The sequence below is a fragment of the Pipistrellus hanaki genome, assembly GCF_964339955.1.
Source record: "Pipistrellus hanaki genome assembly, chromosome: 13".
Taxonomy (NCBI): domain Eukaryota; kingdom Metazoa; phylum Chordata; class Mammalia; order Chiroptera; family Vespertilionidae; genus Pipistrellus; species Pipistrellus hanaki.
The window spans coordinates 29,310,299-29,325,770 of record NC_140515.1 but is presented as its reverse complement, the minus strand read 5'-3'; the positions used below and the strand labels follow the sequence as shown (position 1 = coordinate 29,325,770).

Genomic DNA, 15,472 nt, shown 5'->3' with positions numbered 1-15,472 from the left:
GGTGACTTTTAAGCCCACTAATCTACTCAACTCTTGGCCCAGATGTGCAGTGCCAACTCTGCCAGAATGGGGCATGCTATGAGTCTGAGGACCACCTCTTCTTTGGCCTGAGGCTATCCTTATAAAAGGTAGCTCTAATGTGCCCATGAAAACCTATCTCAGGGTCATAACTTGACTGGCTGCTTGCATCTGCATGCTGATAGACTGATGGGGCACTCACCTGTCCATTCTTCAGGCCCACCAACAGACCTTCCCTTCCTGGAGGGCCACCGATCACCTTGATGTAGCGGATGAGAGATTCCATCTGCCACTCACGCTCTTTCACTCCACTGAAGGACAGGCACTGCAGCCGTTTCTCCTAGAAAGCAACCCCCGCCTCTGTATGGACATTCAACAGAATAAGTGTTCCCTAGCCCTCCAAAGGAGGTCTGCCTGCCTCTGAGGAATGAAAAACACTTTATATTCAGGTCTGTCTAACCTAGTCCCCATGATTGGTATCATTAATCCTTCATGAAAGTCTTCCCATGGATCCTCCCTCAGCCTCAGATCTTCTGTGCAGACCTCTAAGCATCCAAAAGCACACCTGTTTGCCATTTCTATACTATAAACCTGTGGTACCCCTAAACCGCTTAAAGTTCTAGACTTTTAGAGATATTTTAATAATATTTTATATCTATAGTGATACCTAAAGGAATCCATTTTATCACTTCCAATAGGCCTAGTTTCATGAAACAAAATTCACCTCTACTTCCAAGAACGATGCTGGGTTGGCCTTCTCTCAAAATCTTTCCAAAATTCTCTTGGCATTGACCTAGACATTTTCTAGGAAGCTCTAAGTAGAGAAATTTTTTTCTGTGGAAAAAAAATCTATCAGAAAGTAAAAACTCCCTTTACTGTTTTGAATTGAAATACATAGTTGTTGTGTTTTTTTGTTTTTTTTTGTTTAACTGAAGGATATAATAAATTTTTATGTGTATATGTTTACCAAAAAAAAAAAAAAAAAAAAAAGTCAATCTTCATTTTGTGGGATATCAATTTAGGCTTTAAGTCATTAAAATATACATAATTCCAGTATAACAAAGTGCATTGTTTTTAATACAAAAAATAAGTTGTCTCCTGTTTGTGGCCCATGAACTTTCTAGTAGAGTCTGACCATATAGATGTCAACAAAATAAAAGCAATAACCAATTCCTAATGAACAAAAGTCCTGAGTTGGGTACCTTCTCCTTGGAGGAAGCCTAAGGTGGATTCAGTCTGTTCTGCTGCTGCTTACCTGGCAGAGGATGATGTGATCAGAGCACACCACCAGGAGGTTGCATTCAAACTTTTTGACAATCCTCTCCTTTACCCGGTAACGCATGTCTGATGAATCATCTGAATACAACTCATAGATGATGATTTTTTCTGGCACTTGGATAGCCAATCGATTTTTGTAGATGGCAATTTTCTTGACAAGCTCTTTGCATTTAATCCGAACTGTCAAAGGAAAAAAAATCCAGTTCTAGTAAGAGGTTGTTAAGTAAGGTAGACGGCAGAGAAATGAAAAGCTATCATTTACTTAATGCTATTGGCAATTAAAGGAGATGCTCTCATCAAAAAATCTTTAGAGTGCCTAACATTTACAATCAGCTCTGTTAAACACTGGGATCCAAAGTCTTAATCTTTGTGATCCAAAACTTACAACTGAGTATGGAAAATAAAATGCTTAATGCTACCATCACTTGCTGAACATAAATCTGAACTCCTCTGAATGGCACTAACGGCCCCTGATGATCAGAAGCCCACCTGAATGACTGCCCACAACTCTGGTCACTCTCCAAACACCACCCTTGACAACAGTAACCATGTGTAGTTTGTGGAGTACACTAAACTCTCACACTCATTATGAACCAGATGGAGAAAATGTCTCCAGAAAGGATGCTTCAGAGCTGTCCAAGTGCTACACCCTCACCATCACTTTTGGAATCTTTAGATGGAGGTGCTCCTAGATGGGGACCAAAGAATGTCTGTCATTTGAATCTGCAAGACAACTCCCAACCAGAATCCCTATGCACAGGCATCTGGCAGTGTGCAGTGTCCAGTATATCTGGATATGAATACACTTGAAATGAGTGGATTCTTAGCCTATCTAACCAGCCCACCTCCTTGGGTGAATAGAAGAAAAGACTGAGTTTGGACTGACTGCACTAGGCCTGGAACTCTGATCTGATTGAGCTTGTGGTACCCCACTGACTCTGATTAACTCTGGGGCAAGGACCTGCCAGGAGGCAAGTTGAGATGTAGCTGAGGGAGAAGTACCCCAGAAGTGCCTCTGACCAGAAAGAATGCAGGTCCACAAAGACCCATGCAGGTCAGCCACCATGACTCTGACTTGTTACACATTATCCTCCCTTAGTTAAGGAGTACATGTTCCCCTGGAATTATCTGCAAAATTTTGTGAGTGTGTGGTATTTTTTGAGAAAGGGTTTCTTGCTTTCATTAGATTCTCAAAAACATCTATATTTCTCCTCACCCCACCTCCACACACACACACACACACACACACACACACAACCAAAAAAAAAAAAAAAATTGCAAGAATCACTGGTCCAACATGTTTCCAAAAGACCGAGGAGAAATATTTCCCACCATTTCACTTGCCCTGTCAGCAGTCCTCTCCACTATGCCTCTCCCAAGTATCTAGAGTAGGGGTGTCGAACTCAATCAGAGAAGGGGCCAAAATCTAAAATCCAGCCTAAATTGCGGGCCGAATGGTTTACTGAACAGTCATAAACTGACAATGTCATAAACTGACAGAGGAGTGCAGTGATGACAGCGCGGTGCGGGCCACATTGCAAGGCCTGGCGGGCTGGATTTGGCCCGTGGGCCTTGTGTTTGACACATGTGATCTAGAGGGTAGAGGGACTCTACCTTTCTGCTCAGTGATCAGGTGCTGCACAATGACATCAGTCATGCTATCCCTGTATGCATACCGGTCCTTATAGAGCCCATGGACAGTGCTGAAAATGAGCTGGTAGAAGGAAATGGTGCCATCCTGGCAGCCTACCACCTGCAGGGAAAGAGAGGTGTCAATCCCCAGCTCTCTGTGGAGAAAGAGTCTGCCTTCCCATTTGTCAGGAACAAACATCAATGATTTCACTGGCTAAGCAGGCCTGATGTTCAGTTCCTACTCAGACAATGGCCCAATAAAAAACGAACTCCCTCTTCTTACCACATAGTTGGAATCAGGCTTCACTTTACAAGTCCACACCCAGGAGTTCTGCTCCCCAACAGTCCCGAGCCGCACTCCATCCTTGGTGAAAAGGGATACTTGCTTGTCTGACCCTCCCAGTAAAATGTACTCCCCTTTAGTGAAGTAGCTGACACAGCAGGGGTCAAAATTCAGTAGCCGATCCTTCCCAATCTGAGAAAAGAGAACATACACTAAAGGAAAAAACAACTTCTGAATCCTGAAACTCAATAAATGTTAGTTATTATTATTATTATTATTATTATTAAGCCATATCTCTTTAAATATCAAAAACACTTAAAATGCCAAAAATAGACAAGTTATGCCTAAGCCTAACATAAGATTTACTTCATCATCCCATATTTCATTCTAAATCTTCCCAGAATTAAAAGATACTTACACAAGAAAACAATTTTACTGTTCCAAATAAGTTGGGGGTTACTTTCTCAGAAGACTGAGGTTGCTTATTAGTCAAAAACTCGGGGATACAACATGACATGATATTTCCCATGGCCTGACTTCCATATTGAGCTTTTTTTATTGTCACTATAGCAGCAAGACCCCATTTCCACTTAGCATGGTGTGGTTATTTGTTCTAGGAAACCTCTAATACCCAACCTCAGTGCCAGATACACAGTAGATGTGCCAATAAATATATATTAAATTATTACGGACATACATTAAGTGGATGAATACTAGTAGATAGGACCAGGGAAACTGGATGCTAGATAATTAAAATGATGGTTCTGAGAAAACAGCCATAGGAAACTGAGAAAATTCTTAATTATTTACAACCTTTATTTTTACTTGACTACAAAAGAAATGAGCAATGGTAAGGTGAGGCAGAAGAAATGGCTCCACATTAGGCTAAACATACCTAAAACCCCACTTCTGGCATGGTAAGTTATGAGAAATAAAGATGCTGTTAAACAAAAGGCTCCATTGAAGTGGCTGCATTTCTCATTTGCTTGGCTGTGGTAGTAAACCATCCCACCATCTTCACTCTAATCCTCAGTGTCTCCAGTCTCCTAACAGATTTCCTGCCACTAGGCTCTCTTTATTCTAACCCACCCTCCACAGAAATAAGGAATTCTCTGAAACAAGAATCTGACCAAGTCGCTTCCTACCTAAATCTATGGCTCCGAAATACTCACAGAATACGATATATAATCTTGTCTCATCTTCCTTTCTAGCACCATCTTCTCTCCACAAAACTTGGGACCCAGTCACCCTGAACAACTCACTGTTCCCTGAGTTGTCATCTATTTTCATTCCTCCCTGCCTTTTTAGATGCTATTTTCTCTGCCTGAAACACCATTCCCAAGGCCCTCTGCTTAGCAAACTCCTGCTTATCCTGCTCAAAGTCACCTCTATAAAATCTCCCATCTCCACCAAGCAGTGATGTCACCCTTGTTTGCGTCCCTATAGCTGTCTCTCTGTGCAGCTCTCTGTCACGCCATGTATCACTGCACTGGGACTGTTGGCTGCTGAGTACGTGCCCACCGGCCTGTGAACTCTGGCAGAGCAGAGGCATTAACTCACAAAGCTCCATGTCAGTGGCTCTTAGCACAGGTGAAGGGCTGGCCCAAAAGGGTGCTTATCAATGTGGGTAGGATGGAGAAAGCAAATGTAGAAGGCAGGGTCATGACCAAGATCAACCCTTTACAGTCAGACCAATCTGGGTTTCGATCCCATGTGCCACCATTAACCAGCAGTGTGAAACCTCAGGCATAGTATTTACTTCACTGCTCTGAGTCTTACCTGTTCATTTCTTACAAGTTGATAATCACAGGGTTTTATTAGACTTAAATCAGATAAAGGACGCACAGCCTAGAGCACAGTGCCTGGTATCACAGCTAATAACTCAGTAAATAGGAGAAAACAACAAAAAGTTAAAATTACTAATAATACAGCCTCAAAAAGAGAAAAACTACTACAGGCATGACTGTAACTGCATACCTGTTTTCCACTTAGTTGGTAGAAGGAAAGTTTCTGCCCCCAATCAGCTACAGCCAGGATGTCATTACGTTCCTCTCTAATCAACAGAAGACAAAAGAGGTTATGAGGGGCCGTGGTCTGCTGATGCGTTAGCCCTAAGGGTTTCACAAACAGGAAAAAGAAAGCCCTGGCCAGCCTGTCGGATTGCCAAGTGTTGTACAGTGGCGCTGAGATTAGGTTCTAACATGGGCCAACCCATCAATCAGCCCAATCGGATGAGGGGAAGCCAGGCTCGATTCAACCTTCCTGGGATCTATTATTTCCCTAAATGCCCTACAATGAGCTTGTGGCACCGGTAAAGCTAAAACCCTCATTTCAAAGCTTCCTGTGGAGCAACAATAAGGGCAAGGCTGCAGACTCAAGAGTGCTTTATTCTTAGATACACACAGTATAGGGAGAGAGCAGAGAAATGTCTTTTGCAGTGGGAAGGCATGGATTGTCTGACTTTTTTTTTAATAGACAGAGGAAACCTTGCTTGCTCTTCTTGAAGAGGGAAAATTAATACCTAAACTAGGTTCTCTCACAGTTGGGGTGAAATGGTGTCTGACAGGATATTATAAAAATAAAAGTAGTGGCCTCTCTAATGATCAAAACTGTCTTTGAAACTAGTCCCTATCAGGATCAGTGACTTGGGACCAGGACTGTAGGACCAGCACACAGGAGAAACTGAGGCTGGGGATCAGGCTATCTGGGAATCTAGTTAAGAGTTTAATCCCTGCCTTTGAGGCCTGGCCTTAGCCACCTAATGTTGCCTCCTCTTCGTTTATTAGATCCAGTTTTCCTGAACCCAAACCCATGTGGTCAACTGGCAGCACCATTAGACATGCAGGCCAGGAATGGTGCAACCTTATCTGCAAAATTCAGCCAAGAGTGTACAGTGGCAAATACCATGGGCACTAATTCACAGCTAAGGTGGGGAAGGAGACAAAGACCAAGAGCGATGTTAACAGGAAGGGACTTGCAGATAAACTGTGTGTGACTGCCACTGAAGTCTAAACACAGTCTAGGAGGCCAGCCTGCAGTGAGCCCTCTTGGGCATGGCATATATGCCTATCAACTGGGTTCAAGCCCCATGAACCGAGTTGGTGGCTTTTAACCTCTTTTTTTCATTCTTTACCCCCCTTTTCTCCCTCTCCCCCCCTCCCCCCCAGGCAGTGGGTCTCTACAAAAAAAAAAAAAAAAAAAAAAAAATTCGTGTTAAGTAATTAAAAAGGATTATTCTGTTTGAAGCACAGATGGGACCTGAAGCCCACCTCTCCCTCCTTTCCTCAACCCCCACCTCCCACCTCCTTGTTTGGAAAGTTCCAAGCCAGACTATGTTTACCCAATCAGAAAATCCTGGCTATCTCAGCTTTTCCATTCCAGAAAGAAAGAATGCCTGGACAGCCAGGATTTGGGTCGTGAGGATTATGGGTAAATTGAAGGCTTCTTCTCTGATATGTGCTCTAGGAAATGCAAGGTAAGGTACAGTATAGGAATAGGCTAAGAAAGGTGTCCAGTAATAGAGAAAGTATTAAATGAATTATGATACATCCACACGGGGGCATACCATGCAGATATTCAAAATCATGTTTTCAAAGGACTTCTAATGTTACTAGAAAGAGTACACTCTGTGATGTTAAGTGGAAAAATAGAAAGTAGGATGTGATTTAGTAAATTATATGAACACATTGAGGGGAAATACAATCAAATGCTAACAGTGGTTTCCTCAAAGGATAAGGTTTTAGAGAAGAGTTGAACTTTTTCCTTTAGACTTTTCAGTATTTTCTGGTCGCTCAAAGGATGATTCTATAATCTAAACACAAGTTTTAAAAGGTGTGTTTCCCCCGTATTGGAGGAGCTTTCACCAACATCGACCTCAAACCCTCTTAGAAAAGAGCTTAGAGCAGCATCTGCCCCAGCAGGTCTGCTCCGGGGTCTTGTCCCTTCCAAGGAGGGTTCTGCTCCTTGGGACACACTCACAAGTTGTCGTCCCTGAGACTGTCGTCCTCTTCCTCTGGCTCTTCCTCCTCTGCCTCACTACCCTGACTACTGTACACTGCTGACTTCAGAGTGGAAGGAATTTCCTGAAAATATCTGTTGACAATGACTTCCTCGGCATCCTCGTTCTCTCTGTTCATCCAGAAACTCTCCCATCGGCTGTAGACAATAAGTGGTTGTTCACAATCACAATGCCTAGAACTACACTAAAGCCATAATTTCAAAACCTGTCAAGGAGCCCCTGAACCCTGCCGGAAGAGGACGGCAACCAGGTAACCTGGGCATCCTGCTTCTCATGAATTAAAAATGGTACCCTGAAGCCACAAAGTCATCTGTGGCCACAAAATCAAACAGCAGGAACTTGGGGGTAGGCTAATGGCCTTTGAAGGCATTAGACATGTATTAGACAGGTACAGCTTTGGGCTGGACAAAATTATTCAGGAAGAAGCATAATAATCTGGTATAGAAAGGCAGTGGAATTGCACAATCTTCTAAATCAAGTAGGCACCACTTGTAAAGTGACATTGGGCTGGTAAACAATTAAGTTCTTTAATTTACCTTCAGAGGACTCTGTGAGAGATATTGGTGGTTTATTATTATTATAAGATTACATAAACAGCATATAAAGATATTAGCCCACCCTCAAAGTCACATTGGCATAGAAAGAAAAGTGTGTGTAAGGTTTGAGAAAGTAAATGCCAATTGTTTGTGGGACTATAGAATTTGGGGACACTTTCAGACTTAATTAGGCTTTTAGGGGCAAGGGCAACAAAATGACTCATGAAAAAGCTATTTATTATCGGATGGGCACATTTTCTGCCCAACTTGGAAAAAAGAACTGAAAAAGAAAAAATACCAAAATAAAGCCACAGCAAAGAGGTGAGCTACTAATTCATAAGAAAATGGTCCTCTGTGTGGTGTGTGTGTGTATCTCCAAGTGCTCACACACATATCAAAGTGTGTGTGAGCATCTCAAAGTGCTCACACACACTTTGAGATGGCCTAAATAGCTCATCTGCTTAGCTAAATTTCTGGGATTTATTCCAAAACACAAGATGGGCTCTTCAAAAATTTCATTCAAATGGAACATGTTCCAAAACATATCAGTCAAGTGGGCTGAGAAGCCTCTGAATGCATGGAGAGCCCTTACGAGGAGAGAAAGAAACAGTGTGCTCTAGAGAGAGGAGAGCTGTAAGAGCACCTTGAAGGGTTCCAGCAGATGGACCATATCGGGGAAAGGGAGCCCCCAGGCCGCTCGATCTTCACTTTCTCGTCGCCATTTTTGTTCCGTAGGCTGATGACTCCATTGAACATCCCCAGAGCCAGGTACTGACCATCATTTGTCCAGCTGTTCACACAACCAGCAAAGGGCACAGGGAGAGGGAAAGGAACACAGAGAAAGTAAAAACCGGTGAGGATGATGCCTTGGTTGCTATAGAATCTGATGAGGCAGCAATGGTTAGGCTCATCTTGGGGATGATATAAAAATTAGAGGACCAGACTTAAAATCCTACTTATTTCTGGGATCAACAGATTGATGAGAAGACAGGAGCCCCTTTTTCTGAGTTCTCACAGCTCTCTGTATAGTCGACAGCCCTTAGCTTGTGCCTGCATTGCTGGGTCAGCCTCCATTCCCCACTCACCATTTCAACATACTCCCACTTTAAGAACACATTACAAACAAAATCTATGTCTTGCTGTATAATAGGCTTCTAGAACAGGTGCTTAACTGATGTTGAATGAAAAGAAGTCTACACTCAGAAGCTGAATAAGAATAGCAATCATTTATAGAGTGTCTTCTATATGCCAGGCTCTGTGCTGTATGCTTTTAGATTCTTTAGTTAGTGTGCATTTCACAACAGCACTATCAAATCAGTATTTTTACCCAGTAATGTCAGATGAGGAACCCGAGGCTCCAGATCAGAGAGATTTTATAACTTTCCTAAGGTTACTGAGCCTGTCAGTCATCCATCTGGATATGAATCCAGGTCTAGCATCAAAGCCTATGCTTTCCCCAGTGCGCATGCCGCCTGGAAAGGACATTCTTGCATCTCCAGATAGTCTCCACTGAGGACAGCTGTAGGCTGAGGAGGTTTGTAACTACCGTGTTTCCCCGAAAATAAGACATCCTCTGAAAATAAGACCTAGCGCATGGGAAAATAAGACATCCCCTGAAAATAAGATCTAGCGCATCTTTGGGAGCAAAAATTAATATAAGACACTGTCTTATTTTCGGGAAAACAGGGTAGATGACTGCATGAAAACAATTTATAGTTTTCTTTTGCTTGATGGTCAAAGGCAGGTACAAATCCTTCCTACCAAGAAGACCAGAAAAGAAGACAAGAGGAAATACAGGGGCCCAAACTGTATTTCAAACTAGCTAACACAGACTTTCTCTACTATATGAATTTATTGGATTTTGAGAGTCTGTTTAGACAAGAAGGGAACATAAAATCTACCTTCAGAGTTGTCTCTAACTCACCTACAGCAGATGATCTTGCTGCTGGATTTGTGCTTGGAGACAGACTTCTGTTCAGGAGACCACAAGCCTTCAATGAGAAATAATATTTAAAAAAGGCAGATTGGTGGGAATATCACTCAGCAATAAAAGAGGAACAAAAAACTGATACACAGACAACTAAGAGGATCTCTGGAGCTTTATGCCCAATCTTTAAGCCGATCTTAAAAGGTCACACACTGTATGATTCAACTTTATAAATTCTTGAAATGACAAAATTATATAGAAATGGAGAAGAGATTAATAGTTACCAGATGTTAGGAATAATAGGAAGTGTAGGAGAGTAGATGATGATAAGGAGTATCTTTACAGTGGTAAGAAACCCAGCTTCCTGGTTTTGATATTATATAAGTTACATAAGATGTATTCATGGGGAAACTAGATGAAAAGTACATAAGACTTCTCCATTATCTTTGCAACTTACTATGAATCTATAATTATTTCCAAAAAAAGAAAGAAAAAGGAAGATGGATTAGTGAATTTATATTGTAGCCAACTTTTCAGGGGTTTTACTCAGAGAAACGGCAACTTCAGTGTAAATAACTGTTACACTGTAACCAGAGTACAACTTAGCATTTTATTATATAGGAATGATGCTTTCTGGGGATCTCATTTCCACTCCCAGGCCTCGCCCACATGAACATGACCATGACCCTATACAAGCTGTCTTGTCCATGGCACATTGGTCACCTTTGGCTTGCTCTCTCCTGCCCCAGATGCTCTGGCTTAGGGTCCCACAACAGGCAAATTCTACCTTTTGCCTGAGCCATATGGCATAACCAAGAAAGTAAATATAGTGTGAAAATCCTACCTAATAAAAGAGTACTATGCAAATTGACCATCACTCCGCTACACCCACAAGCCACGCCCACTAGCCACACCCACCAGTCAGTCAGAGCGAGTATGCAACTAAACCCAACCAAAATGACTACAGTCACAGAGGCTTGGGTTTCCCTGGCAATGGAGGAAGCCAAGCTTTCAGCCTGCCCTTGCCAGCCTAAGCCTTCACTCCAGGCTACAAAGTTTCAATTATAGAAGGTAAACAAATTCCAACAGAAATGGCAGCCGGTCACCGAGTGAGCAGGAGGCTTGGCTCTACTCCAGGCTACAAACTTTCAATTGTAGAAGATACATAAACCCCAGATACCAGGGCCTCCGCTTGGGTCGTCAGGTGGCATGGCTGGCCTGCAAATCACTACAGGCCCCTCACCCAGGCCACCCTCAACCCCAAAGGAATCCCCACCCTGATCTAGGACACCCTTCAGGGAAAACCAGCTGGCCCCCACCCATGCACTAGGCCTCTATTGTATCTAATAAGAGTAATATGCAGATTGACCATCACTCTATCACAGTGTTTTTCAACCTTTTTTGGGCAAAGGCACACTTGTTTCATGAAAAAAATCACGAGGCACACCACCATTAGAAAATGTTAAAAAATTTAACTCTGTGCCTATATTGACTATATATAAAGTAATTCTCTTGAATAGGAATCAAATAAACACAAAGAAAGTATTTTATAATTACTTTATTATGAAATATTAAGTAAACAAAATAGTGAAAAATTATAAAATTCTTGTCTTGTCTGCACCTACGGCACACCAGGGAACATCTCACGGCACACTAGTGTGCCGCGGAACAGCGGTTGAAAAACGCTGCTCTATCACACAAGATGGCTGCCTCCATGTGGTCAAAGATCCTGCCCCCATGTGGACACAAGATGGCCGCCACAAGACGGGGAGGGCAGTTGGGAGAGACCAGGCCTGCAAGGGAGGGCAGTTGGAGGCAATCAAGCCTGCAGGGGAGGGCAGTTAGGGATAACCAGACTGGCAGAGGAGGGAAGTTGGGGGTGACCAGGTCTGCAGGGATGGGCAGTTGGGCAGGACCCAGGCCTGCAGGGGAGAGCAATTGGGGGGACCAGGCCTGCAGGGGAAGTCCGTTAGGGGTGATCAGGCCTGCAGGGGAGGGCAATTAGGGGTGATCAGGCCTGGAGGGGAGGGCAGTTAGGGGCAAACAGGCTGGCAGAAGAGCAATTAGGCTCAATCAGGCTGGCAGGGGAGTGGTTAGGGGGTGATCAGGCTGGCAGAAGCGGTTATGGGCAATCCTGGATTGTGAGAGGGATGTCCCACTGCACGTTTAGGCCCGATCCCACCAGAATCAGGACTAAATGGGCAGGCGGACATCCTTCAAGGGGTCCCAGATTGGAGAGGGTGCAGGCTGGGCTGAGGGACACCTTCCCTCCATGCACAAATTTCATGCACCGGGCCTTTAGTATATTTATATAGTAAGGTGCAACATCAAACAAATGATTTTTCTCCTTTCCCCTGATCCAGAATGTCTCCCCAAAAATTTCCAACTAGCATATTATCTGTGTTCCACTGAGCCTGTCTGGAAATCCTCCCTCTTGGGCCTTCCTCAGCAGTGCTTACATGACTCAAGTCCAATCCCTGGTCCTACCACTTACTTACTTGCTGGGTAACCAGTAACTGCTTGCTCTAAGCCCCAATTATTGGAGTGAGAATGAGAATAATAACCTGACCTAAAGGGTTGTCATAGAGCTCTAATAGGAATTAATTTTTTACCTAGCACACCACAAGCATTCAATAAGTACTGTTATTACTCACTATTACATTTTTACAAATTCTACCTCCCCTCCTACCCGACTACAAATTCTTTGAGAGCAGGGATTCTATTTTCTCTTCTTACTCCCAAAAGTTAGCACATTGACTAGATCCTCACATGGAGAAAATGCTCTATTTTATTAATGAATAACAGTCGTTTGCCCTTTTATTTATACACTAGAGGCTTGGTGCATGGGTGGGGTCCCTCAGAGTGGCCTGTGGGAATTGGGCCCCAGCTTGCGCCCCCAGCCTCTCACCCCCACAGCCCCACCTGGCACCCCACCTTTGCCTGGTGCCACCCCTTCACTTGCTCCACCAGCCCACCTGCAGGGCAGTCAATCAGGGCTGGGGACCCCCCTGCCTGGCTCTCTCAGCACCTGGGAGTGGACGGCAGCCCCACCCCCCGCCACCACCGTCTGTGGGGCAATCAATGGGGCTCACACCTGCCTTGGCCTGGCACCACTTGCTCCACCATCCCACTGTGATCTCACTCTTTTCAGAGCCCATCGGGGCCAGCAGCACCTCTACTGCTGCCCACTGCTGCTGCTGGTCACCCACCATGTTCCGCACCGCCCCCTGGTGGTCAACGCACATCATTGCAAGCAGTTAACTCCAGGTCAAACAATGGTCTGAGGGGACAATGTGCGGATTAGGCTTTTATTATATAGGAAGATTCTCTCTTTTAAACCTCAGAACTTTTATCAGTGAGATAAATGGTAGAAACACGTTCATCTAGATAAGTAAAGTCAAACACTGACAGGAATTAAATCTCTGTCTTCTTGGTAATGGCTGATCTATCATATCTACTATCTCTTCGCACAAAAAAACAGAATTGATGAACTCAAAGCCAGAAGTGACCTTGAGTAGAGATAACCTACAAGCCTCTGCTTACTTTCCCTCCCTGCCTCAATGGACACTACACTGTGCCAGCACTATGCCAGGGCCAAGGCCAGGGCGAAATGCCTCAAAGCATTCAACCCCTCAGAGAGGACAGCTATAGCCACCACACCGGTAGCAATGGTGAAACACTGCGCAAGAAGCACAGTTAAAATGGTGAAGAATCTCACACATACACAAAGGACACAAAGGTGGAGACAACTGGACTGTCTGTGAGGCATGGAAGGCTGTAAAAACACCAAGTAATACCAGTGCTCTCCATTTTCCATTTTCCTTCCCTGGGGCCTTTCTTGCTGTTTCCCAGATTTCTTACCAGACTCAGTGTCATCCTTCACTCTCTTGGTTTCTACACAATTTAAAGAATAACTATTATTTCCCCAAACTTGTCCATCCTCCAGCCAATTAAGGAAGAAATATCGTAACTCTCTTGGGACAAAACCACCACCTTCTGGAGAGATTTCATTATTTTCTGCTCAAATCTGCAGTTATTCCAGGACAAGATATCAGGAACCTACCAAAATCATTAGAGGAACAAGATGCAAGTTGGTGGGTGGCAGGATTGTAGGAGACAGCCTGGATAGAATCATTGTGCCTGGGAAGCAAACAATTATAGATTATTATGCAGCACACCGCAAATGCTTTGATGGCTACAACTGAAAATTGAAATGATGAACCCACAGTCTAACTACACATCACAAGCTCTTATGCAAGTGACCAACAAAAAAGCATAGAAATTAATTCTCCTTCCCCTAGATTTTCCCTCATCCCATTTTTATTTCTTAAATATTACCCACTCATCAGCTTAAATGCCACCTCTGCCAGGACTAGTGTGCTGGACACCTCTGCCTTGTGAGCTAATACAACAATGATGTAAAGCACTTAGTCTAGTGCCAGCCGCACAAGAAGTGCTTTATTAATGGCTGTTATTCTTATTGTTTTGTGGAGGCCTAGAAATATAAGATGGATGTGCAGTGAAGATATTTCAAGCTAAGCCTGGCGGGCATGGTTAAGAGTCAATCTATGAGCCACTAGGTCACATTTTGATTCCCGGTCAGGGCATGTGCCCGGGTTGCAGGCTCCATCTCCATTGATGTTTCTATCTCTCTCTCCCTTTCCCTTCCTCTCTGAAACCAATAAAAATATGTAAAAAAAAAAAAAAAAAAAAAAGGCCCTAACTAGTTTGGCTCAGTGGCTAGAGCATTGGCCTGCAGACTGAAGGATTCCGGGTTTGATTCCAGGCAAGGGCACATGCCCTAGTTGTGGGCTTGATCCCCAGTAGGGGGTGCGCAGGAGGCAGCCAATCAATAATTCTCTATCATTATTGATGTTTCTATCTTTCTCTCCCTCTCCTTTGTTTTCTGAAATAATAATATATTAAAAAGATATTTCAGGCTAAGATCTGAAAATATGGCAAATCCTTAGACAATAATGAAACCTAAGTGAGTCATGTACCACACATAGCATCTCAGACCCAGTTTTACTCTTTACTTCCGGGTAACAGTTTACTCCCAACTTCACTCATTCATTGGTTAATTCATTCAAAAGTTGTTTGGTGATTTGTACACCCATGTTCATAGAAGCATTATTCAAAATAGCCAAGAGGTAGAAGCAACCCAAGTGTCCGCTGACAACATATAAATGGATAAAGAAAACTGGTCTATACATACACTAGAATATTATTCAGTCTTAAAAAGGAAGAGAATTCTGCCTGGCTGGTATGGCTCAGTTGGTTGAGTGTTGTCCTGGGCAACAAATCTTGCTAGTTCAATTCCTGGTCAGAGAACATATCTGGGTTGCAGGTTGGAATCGGTCAGGGAAGTACAGAAGGCAACTGATCAATGTTTCTCTCTCATGTCGACATTCTCTCTCCCTTCCTCTCTTTAAGCATGTGCTCCAGTGAGGATTTTTAAAAAAAGAAAGAATTTTGACACATGCTACGACATGTGTCAACCTTTAGAATATTATGCTAAGTTAAATAAACCAACCACAAAAGGATAAATTCTGTATTATTTCACTTATATGAGGTCCCTAAAATAGTAAAATTCATAGAGAAAAGTAGAATGGTGGATGTTAAGGGCTGGGGGACAGAAAGGGGAGTTGTTTAATGTGTACGGAGTTTTAGTTTTGCAAACGAAAAGAGTTCTAGAGATTGGTTGCTCAACATCACGTATATACTTAACACTACCGAACTGTACGCTTAAGAAAGCCCGGCTGGGGTGGCTCAGAGGTTGA

General features: G+C 43.3%; 1 protein-coding gene across 2 annotated transcripts in view; it reads right to left on the bottom strand.

Moving 5' to 3' along the window:
• Positions 1 to 15,472, bottom strand: part of IFT122 (intraflagellar transport 122) — a 69,496-nt gene that overhangs the window by 36,545 nt on the left and 17,479 nt on the right. Inside the window, exons 5-13 of one of the 2 annotated variants that reach the window (XM_084902559.1) lie at positions 13,756 to 13,832; positions 9,690 to 9,756; positions 8,409 to 8,555; positions 7,190 to 7,366; positions 5,189 to 5,264; positions 3,212 to 3,403; positions 2,911 to 3,049; positions 1,274 to 1,476; positions 221 to 358 (exon numbers count right to left, since the gene is read on the bottom strand). In XM_084902559.1, coding sequence (XP_084758685.1) covers positions 221 to 358; positions 1,274 to 1,476; positions 2,911 to 3,049; positions 3,212 to 3,403; positions 5,189 to 5,264; positions 7,190 to 7,366; positions 8,409 to 8,555; positions 9,690 to 9,756; positions 13,756 to 13,832 — 1,216 coding nt within the window. The remainder of the gene's footprint in view (positions 1 to 220; positions 359 to 1,273; positions 1,477 to 2,910; positions 3,050 to 3,211; positions 3,404 to 5,188; positions 5,265 to 7,189; positions 7,367 to 8,408; positions 8,556 to 9,689; positions 9,757 to 13,755; positions 13,833 to 15,472) is intronic. The other variant, XM_084902558.1, reaches the window with a different exon arrangement.